Source organism: Callospermophilus lateralis, chromosome 19 (genome assembly GCF_048772815.1).
Source record: "Callospermophilus lateralis isolate mCalLat2 chromosome 19, mCalLat2.hap1, whole genome shotgun sequence".
In the NCBI taxonomy this organism is placed as follows: Eukaryota; Metazoa; Chordata; class Mammalia; order Rodentia; family Sciuridae; genus Callospermophilus; species Callospermophilus lateralis.
In genome coordinates this window covers 21,356,732-21,383,006 of record NC_135323.1, presented here as the reverse complement: position 1 = coordinate 21,383,006, position 26,275 = coordinate 21,356,732, and the positions used below count along the sequence as shown (strand labels likewise).

General features: G+C 51.1%; 2 protein-coding genes across 2 annotated transcripts; both read right to left on the bottom strand.

Annotated features, from left to right (window-relative positions):
* Positions 1-6,055: 6,055 nt before the first annotated feature.
* Fbrs (fibrosin) lies at positions 6,056-18,596 on the bottom strand. The gene is made up of 18 exons (XM_076840141.2): positions 17,076-18,596; positions 16,610-16,789; positions 15,823-15,858; positions 15,698-15,727; positions 14,596-14,644; positions 14,207-14,507; positions 12,514-12,815; positions 12,104-12,309; positions 11,943-11,987; positions 11,618-11,713; positions 11,312-11,380; positions 10,372-10,401; positions 9,919-9,990; positions 9,469-9,586; positions 9,285-9,365; positions 8,262-8,345; positions 7,913-8,120; positions 6,056-7,813 (listed from the first exon to the last, which is right to left on the bottom strand). Exons 1-18 carry the CDS (start codon positions 17,523-17,525, stop codon positions 7,231-7,233), a joined length of 2,940 nt encoding a protein of 979 aa, XP_076696256.1. The 5' UTR covers positions 17,526-18,596; the 3' UTR covers positions 6,056-7,230.
* A 1,098-nt stretch (positions 18,597-19,694) lies between these two features.
* Positions 19,695-25,068, bottom strand: Prr14 (proline rich 14). The gene is given in 13 exon segments (XM_076840769.2): positions 19,695-19,824; positions 19,827-20,071; positions 20,159-20,230; positions 20,508-20,599; positions 20,694-20,763; positions 20,894-21,479; positions 21,749-21,858; positions 22,492-22,535; positions 22,797-22,986; positions 23,058-23,179; positions 23,786-23,948; positions 24,072-24,143; positions 25,006-25,068. Coding segments are annotated over 12 exon segments (1,749 nt in total). The 5' UTR covers positions 24,095-24,143; positions 25,006-25,068; the 3' UTR covers positions 19,695-19,792.
* Positions 25,069-26,275: the final 1,207 nt, after the last annotated feature.

The window sequence follows — 26,275 nt, the reverse complement described above, 5'->3', positions numbered from 1 at the left end:
GAGGAAAGAATTCCTGGAGAAACAAACAATCAATAAGGTGTCTGTAGGAAGGGGAAACTAACAAAGGAGGGTGTGATCAGGGAAAGGAAGGAAACTTTACCTTTTTATAGGCTATGAATGTTGTTTTTTTCTTGTTACTGGGGATTCAACCCAGGGTGCTTTTCCACTGAACTACATTCCCACCTCTTTTTTTTTTTTTAATTTTTATTTTTGAGAGAGAGAGAGAGAGAGAGAGAGAGAGAGAGAGAGAGAGAGAGATTTTTTTAATATTTATTTTTTAGTTTTCGGTGGACACAACATCTTTGTTTGTATGTGGTGCTGAGGATCCAACCTGGGCCGCATGCATGCCAGGCAAGCGCGCTACCGCTTGAGCCACATCCCCAGCCCCAGCTGTTATTTTTAAGTTTAAAAAAAAAAAAAAAAAAAAAAAAAAAAATATATATATATATATATATATATATATATATATATGTATATGCATAAGACAAATTTCCAAAGATACAAAAGTACAAACAATAAAAGTATTGGTGCTACAGGCTGGGGCTCAGTGGTACAGCACTTGCCTAGCATGTGTGAGGAGTCACTGGGTTCGATTCTCAGCACCACATAAAAAATAAATAAAATAAAGGTATTGTGTTCGACTATAACTATTATATACATACATATATACATATACATATATACACATATATACATATACATATATATACATATGTATATATATGCTAGAGACAGCTGTACCACACAAAGGGACATAGGCACAGGAGCTCCCCTCCCTTTTTTTTTGTACTGGAGATTGAACCCAGGTGCCTCTACCATTGAGCTCCATCTCCAGTCCTTTTATTTTTTATTTGAGACATGGTCTTCCTAAATTGCTTAGGGACCTTGCTTAATTGGTAAAGCTGGCCTCTAACTTGCAATTCTCCTGCCTCGGCCTCCTGGGATTACAGGCATGTGCCACTATGTCTGGCCACAGGAGCCAATTTAAAACTGTAAAAGCTGGGTTTGGTGGCATAGGCCTACAATCTCACTGTGTAGGGTGGCTGAGGCAAGAGGATCACAAGTTTGAGGCCAGCCTCAATAAATAAGCAAGGTTCTCAGCAACTTAGCAAGGCACTGACTCAAAATAAAAAATAAATTTAGTGGGGATGTAGCTCAGTGGTAAACTCTCACCTGTCACTGGGTTCAATTCCCAGTATGCACATACATATATATACATATATAAATAAGTGAAGTAATTTAGAACTTGAGAATAGTAAAATAGCACCATATTTTAGTCTCAATTGCAAAATGAATGTCCATGAGTCCATAGTAATATAAATAAATGATTGAGAGCTGGGTGTGTTGATGCATGCCTTTAATCCCAGTGACTCAGGAGGCTGAGGCAGGAAGATTGCAAGTTTGAGGCCAACCTCAGCAACTTAGTGAGATCCTGTCTCAAAATAAAAACTAAAAAGGGAGCTGGCATTGTGGCTCAGTGGTAGAGCGCTTGCATCACACATGTGAGGCACTGGGTTTGAGCCTCAGCACCACATAAAAATAAATAAACCAAATAAAGGTTTGTGTCTATTTACAACTAAAAATATTTGAAGAAAGAGCTGGGATGTGGTTCAATGGTTAAGAATTCCTGAGTCCAATCTCCAGTACCAAAATAAACAAACACTTAAATAACTGAATAAATAAATAAATGGGGGAGAAGAGACAAATCTTCCATGAAGTATTCTAAATGATCCATACTCTGCCCTCAATGAAGTAGAACGAGTGACTTTATTCCAAAGAATACAGCAAGAAAAGAGGGGGGCTCTGACAAGCACTACCTGGGCCAGTTGATCAAGGTCAACATCAACAGTGATAAATCATCTTGATATGTGTTGTGATTAAAATGGCATTTTATTGTGTGATCAAGGATAACAATAACGTATTTAGAATGATTTTGAAGTTTTCACCATAAAGAAATGGTAAATGTTTGTGGAGCTAAATATGCTTACCTGATTTAAATACTACCTAATGTATACATGTATAGAAACACCATGTTACTGCATTAATAAGTACAGTTGGGGTCTGTGGGTAGAGCTCAGTGGTAGAATATTTGCCGGGCACGTGAGAGGCCTTCGGATAAAATCTGTCAAGATTATCAAATTCAGGGCTGGGGTTGTGGCTCAGTGGCAGAGCACTTGCCTCGCACATGTGAGGCACTGGGTTCGATCTTCAGCATCATATAAAAATAAATAAACACAATAAAGATATTGCATCCATGTATAATTAAAAAAAATAATGTTAAAAAAAGATTATCGGCCTGGGGATGTAGCTCAGTTGGTAGAGTGCTTGCTTCACATGCATAAGGCCCTGGGTTCAATCCTTAGCACCACACACACACACCCAAAAAAAAAAAAAAAAAAAAAAAAACGAATATTAAAAACAAGGAGAGGGGCTGAGGTTGTGGCTCAGTGGTAATGCGCATGCCTAGAATGTATGTGGAGAACTCTCTGTACCATCTTGGTAATTTTTCTGTAGTTCTAAAACTGGTGTAAAAATAATAAGTCTCTGGGGAATGATATTGGCCAAATTACATTATACTGTTTGCATGTACAAATATTTAACAACAAATCCCATCATTATGTACAACTATAATGCACTAATAAAAATGTGGAAAGAGAAAAAAATAAATCTCTCTTCTCTGGACTCTCTAATTCATTTGAAATTGGGAAATTATTTCTAATGTTTTTTTCCTCAGTGCTAGGGATTGAACCTAGGGTCTCCTGCATGCTAGGCAAGTGTTCTACCACTGAGCTATACCCCAGCCTAGCTCTAATCTCTCAAACTACATACTCTCATGTATTAAATATTCACTGTGAACTAAGTTCTGTGCTAAGCACCCTTTATATGTATTATCCCATGTAACAATTACTGGGCCCTGGGCAGGGATCATCATTTCCCTTGTTTTCCTACCATGGCAACAGGCTGCATCTAGGCCATAGAGGTAGTAAGTGCTGGAAGCCAAACTTAAGCCCTGGCTCATCTGATGTCAAAGCCTCTTAGCTTGAGTTCTTCACTCACTCAAGCTCTGGTTCTCATTCTGTGCTCTGAGATGGATTCTGCCCACCTCAAGACCAATTTTGAAAGATGTGCTTCCCACACAAACTGCATGTAGATCAGTGTTCTCCATTGAGACTCTCAAAACTGGGACTGGGGATGTGGCTCAAGCGGTAGCGCGCTCGCCCGGCATTCGTGTGGCCCGGGTTTGATCCTCAGCACCACATACAACAGAGATGTTGTGTCCGCCGAGAACTAAAAAATAAATATTAAAAAATTCTCTATTTCTCTCTCTCTCTTAAAAAAAAAAAAAAAAAAAGACTCTCAAAACCTTCCTCTGAAAGTTTCTGATAGGAAAGGCATCACCCAGAATGACAGCAGTTCTTTGAGCACCTACTCTGTGACCTGCACTGGAAGTTTATTAACTTAAAAGAATCCATACACTGCTGGAAGAAACGATTAAAACTCTTATCTTAAACTCACATACACTGATGATGGGAATGTTAAATCGTGTAGCCATTTCCAAAACCAGTTTGACAGTCCCTCCAAGTATTTTCTTTGTTGTTTCAGTGCTAGGGACTGAACCCTGTTCCTTGCGCATGCTAGGCAAGTATTCTACCAATGAGCTACACCCGCAGTCCTCAAAATATTAAAAGACTGAGTTAGCATATGATCTAGCAGTTCCACTCCTAGGTGCATACTAGAAAATTGAACATTTGTTCATATTAAGAAATTTTAAGTGAATATTTATAACAACATTGTTCATAATATTCATAAGATAGAAACAATAGTCAGCCGCAGTGGCACAAGCAGCATTCCAGGAACTTGGGAGGGTGAGGCAGGAGGATTGAAAGCTGGAGGCCAGCCTCCGCAATTTAACTTGAGCCTTAGCAACTTAGCGAGACCCTGTCTAAAAATAATATATAAAAAAAGTAGTTCAGTAGTAAAGCACCCCTGAGTTCAATCCTCAGTACAGGAAAAAAAAGCAAAAACAAACACAAAACCTCTAAATCCCCACAAATGTCCATAAATTGAAAAATACACAAAATATGGTGTATCTATACAATAGAATAATATTTGGCAATAAAAGGGACAACCTAAAATGAAGATGAACTTGAAATCATGATGCCAAGTTAAAGAAGCCAGTTAGAAGACACTTGGTGAATTACATGGTGTGGTATGTGAATTATATCTCCATTAAGTTGGTTTGAAAACTGTATTTTATGAATTAAAAGACAAAGCATAGATATGGTAGTTACACTGTTTAACATTACATAGCTAGTGGCACACGCCTGCAATCTCAGCGACTCAGGAGGCTGAGGCAGGAGGATGGCAAGTAGGAGGCCAACTGGGAAATTTAGCAACACCCTGCCTCAAAACTTAAAAAGGGTTGGGGATGTAGCTCTGTGGTAAACTGCCTTTGGCTTCCATCTCTAGTACCAGGAGGCAGGTGGGCGAAGATTACAGTTACTACATAGAACTTGATCAAGACAAAGTAATGCATTTACTAATTGCAGCCTATAGCAACTTTTTTATTTTTCATTACTAGGAATTGAATCTAGGACTTCCCATAGGCTAGGCAAGCATTTTACCTCTGAGCTACTTCTCTAGCCCTTAATTCTTTGCCTTTTAGCCTCTTTAATAATTTTCTTCATGCAGTGTCTGTTGCTCTTTACACATAGCAGAATGTAAGCACCAGGAAGGCTGGGATTTGATGTTTGCCTCTGTATCTCCAGCCCCTAGTTCAGTGTCTGGCACAATGGACTGAGTCAGTAATGGTACAAAGAATAAAAGACAGTTTAGATGCTTAAATGAGGGAAGACGAAGATTTCTCACTTGGGTGCTGGTGACAAGAGATAGAAACAGAATGGGTAGGGAGACATCAAATGTAGGATATGACCCAGTTTGAGATATCCAAGGCATGTGGGGGCGATACCTAGGTGAGGTTTGATATACAGGGGAAGAAAAGATTTCATTTAGAGTTCCACACTCAAATGGCTATGGGGTCAGGAGATAGCCTGGATAGTGATGGTGGTCTGCTCCAAGACAAGAGTGGACAGTGGCAATCTGGAGAGAGCACACTCCATCTCAAAGAACCACCAAGAGAAAGCAGATCCATTTCCCTGTCAATAGATTTTCAGATTTTTCAGAAGCTGAAAACAAAGACTTCCATGTAAAAACCTGCTTACAAGCCATACCCCACCTTCTGGTCACCTGTTTCTGAATTCCGTAGGGGAAATCTTGGGTAATTTTGGTGGTGGTGGTAGAGAATAATGGATACATCTTCACTAAGGAAATGGTATACTTGGAACAAGCCTACCCATTTAATTCTAGGGGCTTGAAGAGCCAGTCTAGATAACAAGTATCTACTAAATTGGGCTAAGAACTACTTAATAGACTAATGCCAAATGCAAAATAGAAGTTGCCCAATAGTGTTTCATAGATCAGTCCCATCTTCTAAAATACTGTAAGCATATAATTAAAAAAATACCTAGAATGTTAACCTTGATAATTAACAGTGGTCATCTCTGACAGGTGGGGGTGATAGGACACTTTCTCTGTGTGTGTTTGAACTGCAATACAGTGACCGTGTACTTCTCACCAAAAACCAACAGTTTTGTAAAAATTATAGATCTTAAGTTACTAACATTACTGTACACATAGATACATATGCAGGTACACAGGAACCTGAGTAACAGACAAGAAATGATTAACTGTGGCTACCATGGAGAAGGAGTGGATTTGAGAAAGGCTGGCATCAGGTGAAGAGGAAACTTGATCCTTTGTTCAACGTCTCTGTATAATTTAAATCTTAAGTGAATTCCTAAATTGTAGAAAAGTAATGCAAAAACTTCATTGTCCAACACTAACCCACCCACCCATTCAGAACCTGAACAACTCCCCCAGGTGGGGGGGTATCTGTCAGGAGATGGCCAGTATTGATCTCATCCCTCCCTTACAGCAAGAACAAGTCCAACCCCCACCAAGCAACCCATAGAGACTGAAGGAGGAGCCAGGGGGCCTCATTGTAACACTCATTTTTATATAAATATCCGCAAGTCATGTTACAGAATAAGCCCCACCTGGGGAAAAAGTCAACGTTATGGTTTTGTTAAAGTGAGCCCTGCCTTAGGTCGGGCCCCAGCCTGGAGGCGCCTCTGCTTTGGGAAGGCTGGGGCTGCTGCCATGAGGCTGCTGAAGAAGCTGCCTGTGTCGCCCACCCCTGGGCCAACCCCCTTCTTTGGTGTGTGGTACATGGTGACCTTCTCTGCCCCCCCTCCAGCCTGGGGCAGGGTTCTGGAGAACAGGGTTCTGTGGAGCAGGGCCCAGGAGTCCTGGGGGCACTTGGAAACTGGGAAAGAGGGACTGAGCCATTAAGAGGTGGAGTCTGGGCTTAGAGGTTGAGCCTTTTGGAGCTGGGGGCACAGAGTTAACAGGAACAAGTTGGGGGGAACCTGGGCTGTCAGCCAAGCAGGAAGGATTTTATCCTTCCTTCCAGCCTAGGTCCCTAGGTCCATTCCCCTGTTGGTCCACCTCCTGCTAGACCCCACATTCCCAGGGACAAGCCCTGGGTTCCTGCCTGTCCCCTCCCGGCTCTCCCCTACAAATCCCCCTTCCCCCACAGAGAGGCCAGAGGCTAGGAACACAGCACCAGTCTGAGGATTTAATTAACCAGGAAGGGGACTGTTGGGAGGGGCACCCCTGTAAAAATGTACAAAAGGTCTGGGGGGCTATGCGGGAAGGGGTAATATGTACATGGAACCCCCTTTCCTTTGGCCCCTCCTCTCCCAGCCCTAGAAGGGCATGAGGACTTGGGTGGTAGGTGAAGGGGAGGGGGGGCACTTTGGCCTCTGGCTTATGAGCCCTTGGGGAGGCAGGTCAAGGGCCTAGAGGCCCTCAAAGGGGGCAATGGTGCACCTCAGGAGGTCTGAGCCATGACCTCTGAAATGACCCCCAAACTCATGTACACACATACCTTGCTCTAGAGGCTTGTGACCTCTACCCTCCCAGTGACCCCACACTCCATGATACTTAACCTCATGGGGGTTGGGGATTCTGCTCCCAGGTCCAAGACCTCAGAAATGGCCATGAGGTCATAACCTTTGCCCTCCAGCCCTGGCTTAAAACCTCAGCCCTAGGACCTTTTCAAAAGGAAAGGGTGGGGGGTAGAGCTTTGCCCCTGCCCCTCCCCTCCCCTCACCTATCAGCCCGGGCTGGGCCAGGGGCTCTAGGTGGGGAACTGGGCCGGGGGGCGGGCACGAGCGGAGGTGGTGCCCCCAAAAGGGCTCCTGGTGGAGTTTTGCTGAGAAGGTGAGGGGTTCCCGGAGCCGCAGCAGGTGGTGGTGGTGGTGCCAAGCGGCTATATAGCAGGGGATGAGCAGGCTCTAGACCATAGAGGCGGGCAGCAGCCACCGCCCCTGGTCCAGTCAGCTCCTCACCCGCCTCATAGAAGCGGGGTGGCCTAGCAAGGCGTGGGGGCCCTGCCAACCAGGTTGACTCCAGGAAGCTCGCACAGCGCTCTGGTGGACTGGGGCCCAGAAAAGGGGGTGGCCGGGGCCTCTCGAACAGCAGGTGAAGGCCCTGTGGCCCAGTGGCTGCAGCGGCAGCAGCAGCAGCGGCAGCAGCGGCGGCAGCAGCGGCTGCAGCGGCAGCAGCCTCTTCCTTCCGCTCTTCCTTTACCCGCACAGATTCCTTGGCTGGCCGGGCCCCTTCCTCACCAGCCCGGGCCTTGGGAGTAGCAGGAGAAACGCGGAGCTGGGGCCGAGAGAAGGGGAGGTCCCTGGTGGGGGGCAGGCATAGAGGAAGAGAATGAAGGTATCCACAGAGACCAAGAGACTGGGGGGGGGGGAAGAGTGGCAGTGGGGCTGGGGAGGCAGACCTGTCCTTCTCCTCCTTGGTGATAGAGGGCTCCCTCCGCTCCACAGGCCGCTCCTTGTCTGAGCCTGGTGTCCGGGCGGCCTCAGGGGGCCGGACCCAGGCAGGAAAGGCCAGAGGACTGCGGTGTAGGCGGCCCCATGGGTCTGGGGGGGAAGCGAAGGCTGGTGGGGCCCCTGGGCTTTCTTTCTGGGCAAAGACGGCGCCGGAGTCTGGGCAGAGGGTGAAGTAGATAGAAAGTGACATGGGCCAGCAGGGGGAGGCCCCATGCAGGCATCCCCTGAGGCCCTGCCTGAGCATGCAACCTCAGTGATGCAGCCCCACCCACCCCACCCATCCTACCCAGCACTCACTGAATGTGGGGCTGCCCAGGCCTCCAAAGGCCCCGTTGGAGAGGGCAGCCAAGGAGGCGAAGCTTGTGGGACGCCCAAAAGGATCTGTAGGGGAGAAAAGAGGGATGGTCAGAGCATTGGGTAGCCAACTCTGAGCAGGTGTGAAGAACTGGAAGGGAAGAGGCAGGTCAGCAAGCTGGCCAGAGCCCTTAAGTTGCTTGTTTTAGCCACCATGTACTGAGCATTTCCATGGTCCAGGCAAGGCACTGAACTTTGACATGCATCATGTCACTTAGCCTTACAACAAGCCCCATGAGGCAGTTTGGATCATTCTCACTTTTAAGATGAAACAGGCTCAGAGAGGTGAAATGACTTGCCAACGGTCATCTAGTTGTGAGTGAAACCATCAACCTGGGGTCTCTCTGACACCAGAGGTCAAACTCTTCTCCCTTTCCCTTACACCACCTTAGCAGATCTCACCTCTGCAGCAAGCTTTTCCCCTGCAGACTTCTCCCCACCTGACATGCAGAGCCGTTCCCAGCCTGACCCTAATTTCATGCGTATCACACAGCCATCAGAACAACTAGCCTATCCTCCCATGGGAACCTCACAGTTGCCCCAGCCAGGAATGCCTCTATGCCAACAGGCTCAAAGCCTTCTTGTTCCCCCACACCCAGGTAATCTCTCCCCAAAAGCTTCCAAGTTCCTTAGGAGTCAGGGTCATGCTCTCCTCTGGGCCTACACAGCCTCCCTCCTCCACCCTCCTCTCCCAGGTGGCACGCTACCACCTACCACTGGCTACTTTAGAGATAGGGGTCTGAGCTGGCAGAAACTGAGAATCACCCTGGCCTTTCCTACCCCTTCCACAGATAAGGAAATCACAGTTTAGAGCGGGTAGTAGAGAAACTTGCCCAAGATCACAAAGCAAATGGAACCAGGTCTACCCCATTCTAGCTGCCTTGAGTCTAATTTCCATCCCCAGCTCAAGAACACTTGGAAGTCGGAGACAAGGCCTGGGTTGCCCAACATGCCCCTGGCTCTTACCAATGTGGGTGCTGGGGCTCAGGAAGGGTCCGTGGGCCCCGGGAGCTGCCGTGAAAGGGTTGGCTGCAGCGTGGACGGCACCTGGGCAGAGAGGTGGGAGACTCTGATGAGGCTAAGTGGGTGCAAAGTGGGCCTCAGCTATAGATGGGAAACTTCAGGCCCTGAGAGGGCTGGCCAGACTCACCAGTCGCAGTGAAGAGAGAGGCCGGGTGGGAGAGCTCCTGCCCAGGGGGCAGGGCCCCATAGGGACCCGGAAGGCAGGGCAGGAGGTCGTTCCGAAAGTCAAGCTTGTGGGATTCACCCTGCGTGGGACACCGGGAGAGGGGCAGTGAGTGAGGAGCCAATTTGTGCTTTTTTTCTGTGTCTCTTAAGTCCCTGCTTCTTGCTCTCCCACCCTTATCTCCCCTCCAAGGGCTGGCTGGCACTAAGAGGGGACTTGGGTGTTAGCCCCTGCCTCTCTCAGAACCTTCTCTGACCATCCTTGTATTTAGCCAGAGAACACAGGTGCTAACTGCTCAGGACAGGAGAGAATGTTTCTAGTCAAGATTCTGCTGTACTTTGTTGAAGGTAGATGCCCATAGCTCAGGCCACCCCTGACTCTCAGATCCATTCCCCAGCCCTCCAGCCCCAGTACCTTCATCTTTTCCTGGTGTCTCAGGATCATGTAAGCCACACGTACGTGCATGGCACACCACTTCCCTGGTTTCTGCCGCCCCAGGATGACCAAAGGCAAAGGGAAGGAAAGAATGTTCACTCATCACCCACTCCAAGCCTGGTCCTGGGCCCAGCCTTGCCACACAACATCCCCACTCATCATCCCTAAAATTGAGGGATGACTAGGTTCATTTTAAAGCCTAGGAAACTGAGGCTCAGAGAGAGAAACTGTCTTGCCCAAGGTCCCATGGCCAGTTACATCTGAGCTCAGGTCTGCAACTTCAAAGACCTTCACTTTCTACTGCTTCATATCAGGCTGCCTCCACGTTTTAAGCTTCTCACTCTTTTCCCGAATAGGACCCACCCACTCAGCCAAACACGCTGACACACCAGCCCCCAGCCTCATGCAGCCTGAGGTCTTCACCAAACTCACCCTCAAAGGTGGCCGGAAATGGTCGGGGATCTGGGGATGGCAAAGGAGAGATTGGAGGCGATTCAGACCTGTTTACTGACCTGGGTGTCTCATCTCCATTGTACCCACTCACCCCCAGATACTTCCCTTAGACTCTATACCTCTAACCTTTCCAGCCTTTGTCAAAACTCCTTTCCCATCTCTCCCACTCCAGGCATCTCTTCTCCAGCACCAAGTTCTGAACCTGGCCCCAGGGAAGTGCCCTTTTAGGCCACGTAGGGGGTGGCCCGAGAAGGAGGACAGATTTCTCAATCAGATAAGCTATCCTATTAACAGCTTTATGTAATGGGGGTCTGTTTAAGATTTATTTAGATTAAGACACCCTTTAAGAAGTTGATAAACATCTGGACTAGTCTATCCTCTAAGAAACACATTCTACGCTTTTCACAATGTTCCCAGAGCCATGGGCCTAAGCCTGCTACAAATGCCAAGGGGAAGAGACGGCTCTGGCTCCCCCAGTCACTTCACAAAGAGGAAGCTTATCTTAACTGTTTTATGGACAGGGCTTCCTGGTATGATGTCATTTGGGAAAAAATTAAAAAGTTCTGTGACTTAAATTTGAAAACCCCTACAAAAACCACTGTCCTTGGGCTGGGGTGTAGTTCAACAGTACAATATATGGGTGAAGCCCTGGGCTTGATCCCCAAGCACCACAAAAAACAAAACCAAAGAACAAAATAGTGTCCTGGTAATTATCTTATTCCTAGGACAATCTCAAGAAATCCCTATTCCTCATGTCTGGGAATTCCTGGTGTTTATATAAATTCTCTTTCCTTAGACACCCAAGAACACCCCGATCATGTATTAAAGAGAAAAAGCCAGTGGTTCACTCTTAAGACAACCCTGCTCTCCCGTCAACACACATTCTAGCTCCCCCAGGACCTGCCCTGACCCCCCTCACCTGTGTCCCCTTCTGTGGGAGCCCGCTCGGCACTGGCCCCAGTCGTGGTGGCAGCTCAGGGTTCGTGCTCTGGGAAAGGGGAGTGGAGGGATCAGACTGGAGAGCTGGCACCAAGCATACAAGGAGTCTAGAACCAAGCTGGGGTATGGGACAGCAAAGGAGCATGGCTGTGCAAAAACCTGGGTCCAGAAGGGAGAGCAGGAGTCTAGGCATGGTTTTGGGAAGTGGGAAAAAGGTATGTGGATCCAGGGAGTCTAGGTTTGTAAAGGACAGAAGGTGGCAACAGTGTCTAGATTGGGAGCTCACCTTGGGCTGGAAGGCCCCCTGCAGGGAGCCAAAGGAGACAGCCGGCGGGAGGCCCGGAGGTAGCCCGGGCACTGCGGGAGGGAAGGCCGTGTACGGCTGTGGAGAGAAGGGGACTAGTCCAAGCAGGGAGTGGAGGTGCAGCCCAGGTCTGGTCTGCCCATCAGTCCTCTGGCCTCCACCCTAAACCCTCCAGGAAGCTTTCCCAGGTTCAAGACTCTTGCTTTTGGGGCTGGAGACTGGACCTGAACAGTCAGGGCCACACGTTGTGATGCATTCATGCCCACACCACACACACACACATACACACACACACACACACACTCACATTATGTCGGAAAAGGCCTTCCATCTTTCCTGGGTATTTCTCAAACTAGGGAAGAGAAGGGAAGAGTAAGCTGCCAGCCAGGGACCCAGGGCCTTCCCCTGGAAGCCGCACCCTCCCTCCAGGTCTCTGAGCTTCATCAACTGGCCCAATGAGGAGCTCACCATGTGGGGGCCGTGGGGTGGCAGCAGGCCCGGGGGATAAGGGGTGAAGTGCTGGTGGGTGTGCTGGTGGGTGTGCTGGTGCTGGTGGTTGTGCTGGTGGAACTGGAAGGCCAGGGGCCGGGCCGAGCCCCCTGCCCCCACCACCTCAGGGCCACCCTGGGCATTCAGGTAGCGAGAGTTCAGGTCCTGGCCGATCAGGTCCTGCTCTGTGGGAGGGGAGGGGTAGAAGGCTTTAACTTCTGTGGCCACCAAGTCAGCCTCCTTGGGCCCAAGTGACTGGCCTTCCCTCTGGCCTTGAGCCAGTCCCTCCTCAAGCCCTGATGTCTGCTGAAGCCCAGATGCCCCAAAGCCAATTGGGCCCGAGCTTGGGGCCATGGCCCCCCACCCCCCGGCCAGGACCCCAAACTCACCAGAAAGGGCGTTAGCGGCTGAGGCCCCAGGGTGCCCTGGCACCTGCAGCAGGGGTGGGGGAGGGGGCAGGGTGGGGCCAGGGGAGAACAAGGAGGGGTGGTGGGGTGGTGGTGGGGCCCGCAGCCCATGGGGGGGGAAGCCGTGGGTGGACAAAGGCAGGGGCAGTGAGGGCGTCGGGGGCCGGTGGGTGAGCTGCGCGGACGAGGAGGAGGCAGATGAGGAGGAAGAGGACGAAGAGGATGATGAGGGGGGAGGCTGAGCCACGGGAGGGGCCGGGGCCTTGGGGGGCGGCCGTGAAGAGCTGGGGAGAGAAGTGGGGAGATGAGTGAGGGGGTTGGGAGGTGCCAGCTCTGACGGGAGGGGGTCAGAAGCCTGGGTGATACCGTGACCCTGGTTCTCCAACACGGAAGATGGCAGAACCTGGCCCCCAGGAACTCCCCCAGGGAACCCATCCTCAGACTGAGGTGCCTCCCACTCCCGACAACCCCATCTTCTCCTTCTCTACATCTCTTCTTCCACAGAGCTGCCACTGCCATATCCAGCCATATGACTTTCCCTTTTCTGACTCAACTACACCACAAAACAGATCACTCATTTTGACGCTTAATTACAACAGGCCACCTGGGTTCCCACCCCAAGATAGTGGAAGCAGCACCATGTTGGCCTGTCCTGGGATCCAGGAGACCTGAATTCTAGGCCCATCTTGCCATGAACACCCTGGGTGACCTTGAGCAAGTCACTGCCCCTCTCTGAGCCTTAGTTTTCTCAATAATAACAACAATGATAATGATGATGACAACAACAGTTATAGCATCAATAACAAGAACGTCAATAATTCTTACCCTTTGGTGAGCACTTACTGCAGGCCAAGCGCTGGCACCTGCTTTGTAAGCTAATACAAGTCTCCAAACATTTCACACCACTTTCCCGAAGTGTTGCCACAGCCACGCAACCATCTGTACTACACCACTTACTTCTTTCTATAGCTTAACTTTCTTTTTTAACCTCACCCTAAGCAATACCATGTGAAATCAAGGATTTGAGGTATTTTGCTAAAGTACATAACAGCTAAAATGACTATTTTGTAGTTTACTCAGGTTAAGATCTGTCATCATTCCACATCCCCACTTACGAGTGTACACACTTTGGGAAACACTGAATTCACTCAGAATCAATCCTCACAACAGCTTTAGGATGAAGATACCATTATTATTCCATTTCCCAGAAAAAAAAGGAAATTGAGGCTCAGAGGGGTTAAATGACTTGTCAAAAATCACACAGCCAATAAGCGGCAGAGCAATAATTTCAATTCAGGTCTGACTGACACCAAAGCCAGCACTCTTTATCATCATGTCAGCATTTCCCAAAGTATGTTCCAAAGAACACACTATTCCTAGCAGATATGCCTTATGAAAAGTTCTCACCAGTTAAAAAAAAAAAAAAAAAAAATTGGGTAACAGATCAAACAGGATTACCCTGCACATAAATAAATATATAAAGGGCTCATATAAGTCCTGCAGTAATCTCTTTAAAATTTACTTCACCAAGTGTCTCTCAAACTTTTCAGCCTCAGAATCCTTTTTCAAGTCACACCCACAGGTATCATCCCACGTCCCAGTTACAGAGTGCCAAGGGTTGGCGCCAAAATATCCATGCCCATCCAAGATCACAGCAAACCCTTGGACCACTCACCTGCCAGTGCTGAGGTCCAGGCTGCTGCCATAGGGAGAAGTGCGGAGGCCGAAGGGCGAGACCCGAAGCTGCAGCTGGGGTTGGGGTGGGGGTGGCAGACTGGGGGTGGCCGGCAAGGGTGCTGGGGGTGAGACAGGAGGCCGAGGGGCTGGTGGAGGCGGTGGTTCCTTTGGGGGGAAAGGCACTAGCAGCGGGTCGGGCCCTGGGGGCTGCTCCTGGCTCCGCTCCAGGCCCGACACTTTAGGGACCACGGAGAGTTTTGCTTCACAGTTCCCATTGAAGGCGCCGTGGGGGCCCGAGGCTGTGAGGGCAGGATGGCAGACATGCTCAGCAGAGGTTCATGCTCACCGGATCTCCCTCCCTTGCTTTCATCCCACCCTTGTACCAACCTTTGCTGGTTGAGACAGTAAAGGATGGGTCAAGGTCATCATCAGAGACCTAGGGAAGAAGTAGAAGGAGAGAATTAAGTTGTAGGTGGTCCAGGCCTCCACCTAGGAAATGACAACAGCCTATGGAGACTGCCAGAAACGGGTGATAATAGCAAGTTTACTCCATCAGCTTAGCTGAGATCCTCTGTATTGTGGGTACTAGGGGGCCTAAGCTTGGAGAAAGAAGTAAATTACTGAGCCTGAGAATTTGCTAGGCAAGGAGAACTGAATCAAGGCAGTACTGAAGTGTCAGAAAAACAGAAAATCAAAGCAAAAATGTCAGATATCACTAACTGCTGGCCCCCAGGACAACCTGATTTATAGATTGTTTGGTCCACCACCATTAGCAAAAGTCTTTTAACTAACTGCGAAGATTTTGAAACCTGGAGACTCCTCATTAAGAACCCAGACTCAGGTTTTCTTGTCCCCATTCTCAATAGTTTGCTGGAACTATTTAAGTGGCCATCCGCTTAAAATGGACAACAACTCCCTGCACCATAGTCCCTCCAGTCAACTTTTGAAGGAAAACAAGGCATACATCAGGAAATGTAAATTTCACTACTTTTAGGAGCGGTTACACAGTTGTGTACAGTACTACCTGCCAAGACATGTTACTACAAGTCAAGCAAATCAACTCTAATCGTAAACTAAAATACCTCTAAAAGAGAAGTTCCTACACTGTTTACAATGGTTTAGTGTCCTTACTGCCATGATAAACATCTCGGCTCAGACTGTCATCCATGAAACTCAAATTGTAAGAGGTGACTAATGGCCAGTGGGAAAGACCACCTGTGTTCCAGTCATTCTGAATGTCCATGAACCAGTGGTAGCTCCAAGAGGTTTAGAAAGGATGGCTCACCAAGACATGGACCTTCTTTCTCTGGTTAGCTGGCCACCTGCCCTCCCAAGTCCCCCATTTTTTTCCCAAAAGACCAATCCAGGCTCAACCTAACCCATGTTCCCCACTCAAGATGAGGCTGTCTGCTGCATGTAGGCCTTTAAGCTGCAGTCCATCTTCCAAGCTGGGGACTCTGCCTGCCCAGCAAGTTCTAACTCCACTCACCCTCTCATCCAGATCACTTTCCGCATCACACTGGGGAGAAGGAAAAGAGAATGGTGTCAGGATAGGGAAAAGAAATGAGGCCCAAGGGGTGAGGGGAGGAGCCAGGACAGGTAGATAGCACTTACTATGTATCCAGCTTCCAGAGAGTGACGAGAGAAGGCCTGAGAAAGACCAGAGTCCAGAGGTAAGGGAGGCTGACTGGCCAGGCAACTGGATAAAGTCTCAACTCCCGGCAAGGCATTCAAGGTCTCTCATGATCTATTTTCAACCTCTTTTTGTAGCTGCTTCTCTGGTTAGTGCCCATCCCCATTCTCCTGTCATTTTCTAAATACACCAGGTTCTTACATTTATGCATGTTTACCCCAAACAATTTTTCTCCATTTCTCCTCTTAGCAAACTTCTGACTACTTCAGGGCCTGACTAAGTCATCCTAGGGGGGTTTCCCTAACCACAACCCTCCTCCCATCCCCCAGACAGAAAGAGTGGTTTCCTCATGTGGGTTTCTGCAGCATCTCTTCCATACCTCTTCCAGATCTGGCCTTGTATAGCTTTTCTCAAGCTTAATTCTAGGTATTTAATTGCCGATGCTTTTCTTTCCTACCACCACCTCAAGGGTCCACATGTAATTTATGATTCAAATAAGTTCCTTTGATATGTCTCTTAAGATTATCAATGCATCTGAAATCAATGTAGAACCAACCAAAAAGCAGGTGAGTCTGACTGCAGACAAATCTTGGGTCAGACCTGGATAGGGGGAAGCTGGGGGTTCAAATCTGCTGTACCCTTTCCTCTTTGCCCTTAGAGTCTGAGGTTAGTGTTAGTGTTTAGGATGCACTGCTGACAGAAAACCAATCAATGTTAAAGACACTCTACCCAAAGAGTGTTAAAGGATGGGGATCTGGGACACCTCACCTCTTTCCTTCTCCGCTTATTGGGCCATTTGCGGGCCCGATCCCCAGGGGGCCGGCCAGGCTCCCGATCAGAGCTGTCCCCTGGCTCTCCAGTAGCCCCACTGGAGCCCCCCCTCTTCCGTTTCCCAGAATGCTTCAGCCGATGTTCCAGACGCTCTGGGGGCTGAAGAGATGCATCCTTCTGTGGAGGAGGAGGTGGGACTGAAGTGGATGGAAAAAGAAAACCTCCCCACTTCTCTAGGGGTGACCAGGCCGCCAAAGTGCTTCTCAGGCCCAGTAACCTGGTTGGTCCCTGGAGACTAGCTCTACCTCCTCCCACCCAGGGTGGGGCAGAGCCTGGCCAGAGGAGCCGGTTGCTCTGGTTTGGGGTGCCAGCATTCCCCCCTCAACCCCACCCACTCTAGGCACTGCACTCTTCTCTCTGCCCTCTGACACCCCCAAAGGTCTCCAACCCCAAAAGGCCCCACCTGCAAGGCCTCGAGGCTGGCGAAGCTAGCGATGGCGAAGCCATCGATCAAGTCCTCCTCCTCTTCTTCCTCCTCCTCAGGCTCCTCCTCGGCTTCCCCGTCGTCTGCGCCCCCCTCCTCCTCCTCCTCTTCCTCCTCCCCGCGGCTTCCCGAGCCGGCGGGCCGCTTCCGAGCTCGGGGTCGCGGGGGCCGAGGCCTAGGACGGGGCCGCCGCCGTCTCGGGCCTCCGGGCCGTTCTCCTGACGAAGCTGACGACCAGGGCCTGGTGGGCGGCGGCGGTGACGACGAGGACGAAGAACCGCGCGGGGCGGCTAACAAGGCCCGGGGCGCGTCGCCGCCTGGACCTCGGCGGCGCCGCTGCTCTCGGTCTCGGTCTCGGCGCGAGCAGCGCCTCCGTCGCCGCTCCCCCTCAGCTGCCCAGCCCGGGCCCGGGGCCGCGGCCGTCTCCATGGTGACGGCCCTCAGCGCCGCATCCGGAGGCGGCGGGGCCTGAAGCGGCCTGTCGGCAGGCCCGGGGTCGCAGGCGCGGCGCTGGCGGCTGCACAGGGACGAGAGGGCCACGGCTTCCCCTTTAAAGCAGGATCTGCTGGCCCCGAGCTTGCCCCAAGGCCAAGGCCCCGAGAGCCGGCGCCGCCCCCGGGGCGACAAGCCCGAGGGCCCCCCCCCCGTGGGGCCGACTGGGCCGAGAAGGCGAAACGAGTGGCCGTCCCTTTAAGGTGAGGCCTTAAGTTGTCCAGCCCCCGGCCCCTTTAAGACGACCCAACACTGTCCGGCTGGCCTACTGCGGTGGCCGCCCCCTGCCAGGGGTCGAGGCAAGTCTCCCCGAGGAAGAGGAAGGGCCGCCCCTTTAAAAGAGGCCGAAAGCTCGACCCGAAACGCAGACCTCCCCTTTAAAAGTGTCTTAAGTCCTCCGGCTAAAAGAGGCCACCCCTTTAAGGAGTCCAGGGTCCTTCACACAGCCGGCCCTCCCTTTAAGGGATCAGGAGTTTGTTTCTAGTCCTCCACAAACGGCCACTTCCCCTTTAAGCTGAATTTAAAGGACTTCTTGCGTAGAAGGAGGTAAAGATGGGAAATCCCACTCGCCCCAATTCTTCCAACAGCACAATTCTCAATTTGTCAGCTTCTGTTCGACGTTTCCCCTTTAAGGCTGGCGTTGGAGTCTGCCGAGTTCGGTGGCCACCCCTTTAAGGAGATTTAAAGGGGCCTCCTCCAGGCCCAGCTCCTCCAGCCTCCGCCTCCGGTCGCCATGAAAGGTGCGAGGGGGGGGCGGGGCCGCGGGGCCAGCCCTCCAAAGTCCCGGATGTGAGGCACCGGTGACGGGTAGAGCTTCTCTGTCCGCCGACATAAAAGTCTCTTCCTCCTTTCCTCCGTCTCTGTCTGATTTGTGCCTTAGGAAATCCGGAACGGCCGTTGGGGAGCCAGGGAACTCCAGCGCACTCTCCCGTTGTCTCCTTTGGAGTCTTGGGCCTCTTCTCCGCCAGGACTTCCCTACCCCTCCTCCCTCTTCCTCCTCAGCCTACGCCTCCTTCCTCTCTCTGCCTCCTCCCACTCCCCGCCCCCTTCCCCTCACCCCCCACGGGCTCAGTAGTTGATAGGTTGGCAAGAATACGTCAAAGCGAAGGGCGGAGTTAAATTCCGGGGATAGGTAATATGTAACCGCCCTCAAACCTTGGATTGGGTTACGTCAGATTAGCTCCGCCCTTCCTCGAGTCTTGTGACTCGACTGGTTAGAAGTAGGTGTTTGGGGCGGTCCCATAGGTGGCCCCGCCTCTTCCTGCTCTTTGTTTATTGGACGCTTTCTGACGGCGTCAAGGATAGGAGTTGAGATGCTGTGCCCGAGTTTAGAGGGCAGTTGGCCGCTGGGCGGCGCGTGGCTGAGGAAGGTGCGGTTCGACAACCAGTTACGTCGTGTCTGCCTTTCCGCCGCTTGGCGCTTAGCGCATGCGCATGGTGATGCCACCTCTGTCAGGTCTCTAGGGGGATCGCTCCAGCGGCGTGGGGTGGTCCCAGTATGCCGCTTGCGCTGCGAGTGTTAGATTTGCGGGATCGAGATTCTGTCCAGTTACCGTTCGGCTCAAGAATGCTGGTCTGTGCTCTCTGAGCGCTAACAAAAAACACTTTGCACTTGTGTGCCGTGCACTTTCTCATATGTTAACTCATTTGGTAATTATTCACCCTATTTTGCAGAAGGCGAGGGGAACTGAAGTACAGACAGCTGGGAATCCCTGTTTCAGAATCTGTCCTCTGGCCACTGCTCCGTGCAGTCTCTAAATTATGAGTGCCACTCTGACCGTTTTCCTAGTCTTTTTTGGGGGGACCAGGTGTGGTGGCATACCCCCTGTAATCCCAGCTCCTAGAGAGACTGAGGCAGGAAGATTGCAAGTTCAAAGCCAGCCTCAGCAATTTACAGAGGCCCTAAGCAACTCAGCGAGGCCCTGTCTCTAAATAAAATATGAAAAAAAAGTTGGGGATGTGGCTCAATGGTTAAGCATCTCTGGGCTCAATTCCTGATGCCCCTTTCCCCCCAAAAAAGCCTAGTCCTTTGGGGGAGCCAATATAAAAATATCAGTCAGTACTGTCAATCAGTCTATCAGTCTCAAACTCAGAGATACAAAAGAATCAGAAACATATTGAAAACTTTACTAGAAATATAGAGAAAAAAATATAAGTGCCTTAGAGGTTCCCCTCCCTCCAAATGGATGGACAAACAAGAGTTTCTAGGGTTGATGGGGCTGCTCCCCATCTATTTCTCCTCCTCCAGGAACAAGGCATCTAGCTCCTCCAGCCGCTGCTGCAGCAGGGTTCCCACATCTGGGCTGGGTACCAGGTTGGGAGTAAGGGTCCTGCTAGCTGCTGCCCGGACCCCACGGGATGGCCGCCGGGATCGGGGAAGACTGCTGTCCCGAAATTCTACAGCCCGCCGGAGCTTCCTTGAGCTGGTGAGAATCAGAGTCCCATTGCGCTCCCGGGGTTCCTCAAAGATGGTCTCAAAGGTCCTGGACCAGATAGGGAGAGGATCTATTTACCAACAGGCCATTGGTTCTGGCCTTCTCCACCACCTTCAAGCTTTCAAAGTTCCTCACCTCCTGGTTGTGGGTGATTGATAATTCTTGTTGGTATAAATTTCTTCCAAGCTGAACTCCTTCTTGTTTAACCTGGGAGCAAAGAGCAGAGGCCACTGAGAAACCTTGGGCCAGTGGGGCCTGAAGGAGGGCTAGGTAAGGCCTGGTCTGTATTTCAGTTTCTGGATCATGCCAGGGCCAGGAGTGCTGTGTGAGGCAGACAGGAAGTTCTAAGCACAAACCATGTCCATGCCAAACTATCTCCTCCAGGCGGGACTGTGCTCCCTGAGAGGAGACAAAGCCATACTTCAGGGGACATAAGCCTCCACCTGCTGGACCAAAGCAGCTCCCTGCCTAGTGAATCTCTCACCTGACTGGTCGAGGCAGCCCCATTGGTGTAAGGTTTATTTGAGGACGGACTGGTGTCTTGCGTATTCTGAATCCAGAAACCTTTCCCATAGTCTGCAAAAATGGTGTAGGTAGTTAAAGAGTGGCTTCCATGAAGTACAGACAGCTGGGAATCCATTTGTCTCCTCCCTCTAAGCTGTAATCCTACCTTGGTCTCAGGGTCTGAAAGCACCTGGTCTTTTGAGGATCTTGGTTCCTTCCCCATGGTTGAGCCCAATCTGCAGAGAAGGTCAAGGCTCAGGAACCAACAAGATTCACAGCAATATCCCCATCTCCTGCCCACTGAATACTTAAGGAAGCTGGACCCAGACTGTGGCCAGGGCTTCAAGGGTTTATTGAGTGCACTACCTGGGTTCTGCTGGTTCGGAGAAGGAGGAGGTGGATGCACTGGACGAGCAAGATGTGGTGAGAGAAGGGGAGGCAACCATTCCTCCAAGAGGGAAGACCTCTTTCCGGAGACAGGGCCGAGGAGGTGGTGGGGCTCGGGCCATCTCCCCACCACCCACAGTGTGCCGCCGGGGCCTGGACCAGCTTGTTTGGGGTGGAACAGGGGGCCAGGTGCAGGTAGCTGGGCCAGGGGGCCCCAGATCAGGGCAGGAGTGGCTTCGGCCCAGAGAAAGCTTAGGGAGAGGTGCTGGGGTATTATGGTCCTGAGCCCGCCACTGGCGGATAGGGGGCCGGGGACTAACAGATGTAATGCCCTCAGCCCGGGACTGCTCAGCCTCTGAGATGGCAATCTTCAACTCCAGCTTCATGGGAGATGATGGGGGTGGGGCCCGCGGGGTCTTGTTGGGCGTGAGGAAGATGTCAGCGAAACTCTCCAGCTTGGAGCGGACGGAACGGAAGAGGGGGGCCAAGCCCCAGGGACTGAGGCGGGGGCGTAAAAGACTGGATGGTGGTGGGGTCGATGGGGACTCCAGAGCAGGATCTGGGGCTAAGGAAAGGAGAGGGTCACAGGTAGGCATTCCTTAGCTGTGGGTGTCTAAGCCCCAACTTAGTAGCCTTGGCCTCTGTCTCAAACAATAATCTTTATCCACAGAGGAATAAACTCCTAAAAATTAAGTCCTACAATTGGGAGTTAAACCTCAAAGCCTCTAAATTCCATTTTCATGCACTATGTTCCACTCTGGGAGGACCCCACCCCCACCTCTGCACCTGATACTTCCAGAAATCTTAGTTCACAGTCTCAACCCTCATCCTTACCTGGTGGTGGGCTCTCTGGTGGGTCTGCAGTAAGGGTGGACGGCTGGAATGGAGGTTCTAGGTCCTCAGATGCAGGCATTAGCTGGTGAACCTTTGCCATGGGCTCAACTCTGAGGTTAAGGGGCAAGATAAAGGTTTCGGGTGAAGGTTTCCAGGTCTAAATCTCACCTAAGCCACCACCTCCTCTGTCCTTTGTTTTTTTTTTTTTTTTTTTTTTGGGGGGGGCGGATACTGGGAATTAAACCTGGGACACTCTGTTACTGAACTATATATCCCCAATCCTTTTTATTTATCTTTTTTTTTTTTTTTAAATATTTATTTCTTAGTTCTTGGCGGACACAACATCTTTGTTTGTATGTGGTGCTGAGGATCGAACCCGGGCCGCACGCATGCCAGGCGAGCACGCTACCGCTTGAGCCACATCCCCAGCCCTTTATTTATCTTTTTTACTTATTTATTTTATTTTTTGGTACCAGGGATTAAACTCAGGGGTGCTTAACCACTGGGACACATCCCTAGCCATTTTTATTTTTTATTTTGAGACAAGGTCTCACTAAGTTGCTTAAGGCCTTGCTAAATTGCTGAGGCTGGCTTTGAACTTGCAATTCTCCTGCCTCAGTCTCTAGGAAAAGCTTGTGCATGGCACCCCTGTCCCTTAAAGGTGCTACAAGGAAGACTGAAAAATAAATCCTGATGTCCCTAGCTCTGGCTACCGGGATGATCCCTTCCCCAGCCCCTCTCACCTTTGTGATGGGATGGCGAAGGTGGGGTTCTCATCCACGAAGTCCTGGATATAAACAAGGGATATATGTGGAGAAGCAGGGAAGCTGCCTTTGGCTTCCTTAGTTCCCTATGCCCTGGCTCTTTCAGTCCCCAGCTACCTGCTTGGGTTCACACTTAAGACTTTCATATAATTTTTGCTCAGGTATTGTATGTTACCTAAAATGCTGTGTGATTCTTGCCCTGAGAGAAATCATCTTATTTCTCTTTTATAACCCTGCTGGAATGCCCCAGCTAAACCCCTATCATCCTTCCCCAAGTTCTATACCTCAGCTGGGAGTCTGGGACCAGCAATGTCTTCTAGCATCACCACCAGGGTAGGTTGGGGGCCCCGGCCCACCTTTGGTGAAGGGCTCTCCTCTGGGATGGGGGTTGTCCTTGATCGTTGCCTCAGGGTAGAAGAGGGCCGATGGATTCGACTCAAGGGTTCTCGGCACAAATGCAGGGGGTCAGGAGGCCTGGAAAGGGAACAAAAAACTCAGTGGGCTCAGCTGTGTCCCCAGCTGATTCCCCATCCTGCCATGCTCACCTGGCCTGTGAAGGCCACTTGATCTTTTCGGGTGGTGAGGCACGTGACTGGCTGCAGACAGAATCTTGAAGATTGCTGTGTTGCTGTGGAATAGAGTTCTTCTCTTGAGGGACCAGGGGGACCTAGAAGAGAGAGAGGTGTCAAGAGCAAGAGAGGTTGGACTGAACAGTATCTCCCTTAGCCTAACAGTTCCCTTAGCCTCAAGGTGAGAAAGATCATGGCTAGAATTCACTCAAATCCCCAAAGAAGAGGGGAGCTGGTCTGAATTAAGGGCCAGAATTAGAGATCTTGAACTGCAGGTGTGGAATGTGGGTAATCTCAACAGGCTGTTTGGAGAAATGAAAGAGAGTGATCTTGGGTGGGTCAATACCTTATTTTGGGTGGGTCAATACCTTATTTTGGGTATCAGTTTTTCTCATTTGTGCAATGGAGCCAAGGACCCCAGAAGCTTCCCCAAGGAAAAAAAGCAGAAGGGTTTCTCATATTTGAAAGTTGTAGGAATGTGGTTCCAGCCACAGGGGTTGGGAGGTGAGTAAAGTGTGAGCACTGGAAACCCTGCTCACTTCTAGGTTGAAGGGAGAACTATGCAGAACTGTAGCATTAGGGAGGGTGCTGAGGCCATAGTCATGAGAATGAGGTGTTTGTATATTTTTAAGGACTCTAGTCTGACTTTGGTACTGAGGAGTGATGTGAGGGGAAAAGAGGGCCTTTCAGTTCAAGGAACTCACCATGTGGGCAGCCATAACATCTTCCAGCACCACGGCAAGGACCCTCCGAGAGGCCTTTTCCAGGGGCGAAGGGGCTCCCACGGGCTGCAGCCTTGGCCGTTTTGGGCTCCTGGCTTCCCATAATGATCGAGCTAGGGGCTGACGGCACAGCCGGTTAGATGAGCTGGAGGGTGAAAGAAGCAGAGGACGGTCGCCTGAAACTGTCGTTGGCTCTGTAGTTTCCCGGTACAGCCGCCAGGACCCCCGTCTCCCGGGCTCAAGACAGGCGGGCGGGGTGCGCTCTCACCTGGAGTCCCCAGGCAAGTCCATGGGGGAAGCGGCGGCTCCGGGGGGTCCCTGGGGGATGCCAGGCTGCGGCCTGGGGTAAGGGGGGGAGCGGGGAGTGAGGGCCAGCCCCTCCCTCGGGCCTCCGCCCTTCATGGTCCTCCCGCAGCTCCCGGTAACCCAGACTGGAGCCTTGGGGCGCTGAAGGGCGCCCCCGGCTGGCAGGCCGGGGCGGGTGTACTCCCCCTGCCGCCGCCCTGATCAGCGGTTCACTCTTGCCCTGCCTGGCACCTGCCGCGAGATTCTGGGTTACAGAGGCCCCAGTTCTCCCAGGGTCCTAGTCTCCCAGGGCCTTTGTCCCTGAAGATTCTGCCCTGAGATTCCCCGGGATCCACTGGGATCCCGGTCCTGGGAGGCTTCGTTTCTGCTGCATGCTTCAGTGATCCTCCTCCCTTCTCGGCGAGCAGCCGAGGATTCCAAAGCAATACTCCACACACTGACGGTCCTCCCTCCCACCAGATCCCCAAGACTGGATTTCTACGGAAAGTATCCTACAGCGCGGTTCTTCCAATCAGACGCCGCACGGCGCTCCTCCTTCCCCTGTGAGCTTTAGCTCTGCAAAGCTCCACTCCGGCGGGGGCAGCCCGAGCTTTGGCATCACAGAACTCAGTCTGGATCCCGGGGGATCTACTGTCAAGCAGATACCCTCTTCGCTCCAACCCCGGAGGTTCCGCCCACAGACACCATCCCACCCACACCTCCTACCCTGCCCGTATCCCCTCCCAGCGTTCTACCCAGCTCGGGACCAGATGGTTCAAACGCTCCCTATCCCGCCCCCCCTCTTGCCCGCTCTGCAGCAGCTCCTTGCCCTCCCCCGCGCGCCGCTCACCGCCGCCTCCCGCGGATCCCCGGTCTTCGATAGCTCGCACCTCCGACTCCTTTAAAACCAGCCTTACCCAACGCTGCCCAACCGCCAGGGGCCTTCTTCTCGGAGTCTCCGGGCACCGCCCAATCGCCGGTCCCCGTCTTCCGGGGTGGTAAGAAACTAAGTGAAGCCGCCTGGTGGCCATCATCCCTAGGGGCAAGAAGCCAAATTGGGCAGCACCGCCATTATAGTTGAGGGCAAATATCGTAGTCCTGGTGGAACCTTAGTGGACGCGATAGCGTCATCTTTTCGAAGGCGAGTTAGTAGCTAAATACTATGCCAGATTTCATGACATGCTGAGGCAACCATAATGAAGCTAGGATGCCTCCAAGTTTTTTAAGGGCATCTTCCGGTTCTTTCGCTCTTAGGCCAATGAGCGTCGACCGACTGCTAACGATTTGTGAAATTCCCAACGTCCTAGAGAGGCCTCATCTGAGTCTGATTGCGACACAACCCGGGGTTCTTCCACCAGATTCTCACTGCACTGGATCTGAGTTTGGGAGGGAGTGGCGGGGGTCCTGAGTTCAAACACTGGAGGTCAAAGACCAGGGCAGTGCAGCCTCGGACTTCTTTGTTGCACGGTGTCCTGGAGAAATTGGGCCGAGCCGAAGTTGGGAAGAGGTTGGGCATGTTGATCTTCATTTCGTCTGAATTTTGTATGCTTCTTCCCGGAGGTGGAGGTGTCCGCTAACCGCAGAAAGGGCTCACCATTGAGGCTCCATTGCAGGAGGCCATAAATCCACCTTAGCTTGCTTGGTGGGGCCGGTTCAGCTTCCCTCTTTGTTCGGGACTCCCAGGAGCCACTATCAGGAGGAGCCTGACTGATGCAGATCGTAAATACTCAGGGTTCAGGGATGGGATCTCGAGGCTTGGAGAAACTGCATCATGGGTTTTTAGCAGGAGCCAGACTGTTGGTGGGGGAAAAGTGAGCATATACCGTGTTCTCGCACTGTGAAGGCGCCCTCAGCACCTAATCAAAGTCCATGCCTCCGCTAGTTCTTCCCCAGAAGAACTACTCCCTGTTCCAAAACAAACCTTGTATTCTTAATAAAACGAGAGCCTGAAGCCTAGTGTCCTGGGTTTAAGATCAAGGTGCAGAGGCACCTCTCGGTCTAGAATAATTTTCTTTCGGGAGATTGAGTGATGAAAGTATCGAAACAATGATATGGAAAGAACAGAATTGGTAATCAGCAGCGTGGAACGTAAAGATTCTCCAACTCCTTCCCCAAGGACTCTCTTCAAGATAAAAGTGTTCTCAGGATTACAATGTCTCTTTGTGACTGGAGATCGGCTGGGTCTCT

What these genes read in the sequence shown, in the direction of transcription:
- Fbrs (XM_076840141.2), bottom strand. Translation starts at nt 17,525, where the DNA reads ATGGAGACGGCCGCGGCCCCGGGCCCGGGCTGGGCAGCTGAGGGGGAG. An exon ending in ATAAGCGGAGAAGGAAAGAG is followed by an intron (nt 15,859 to 16,609) that starts GTGAGGTGTCCC and finishes GGTCTTTCTCAG; the next exon opens with GCCTTCTCTCGTCACTCTCT. An exon ending in ACCAAGGAGGAGAAGGACAG is followed by an intron (nt 7,814 to 7,912) that starts GTCTGCCTCCCC and finishes GCCCCCCACCAG; the next exon opens with GGACCTCCCCTTCTCTCGGC.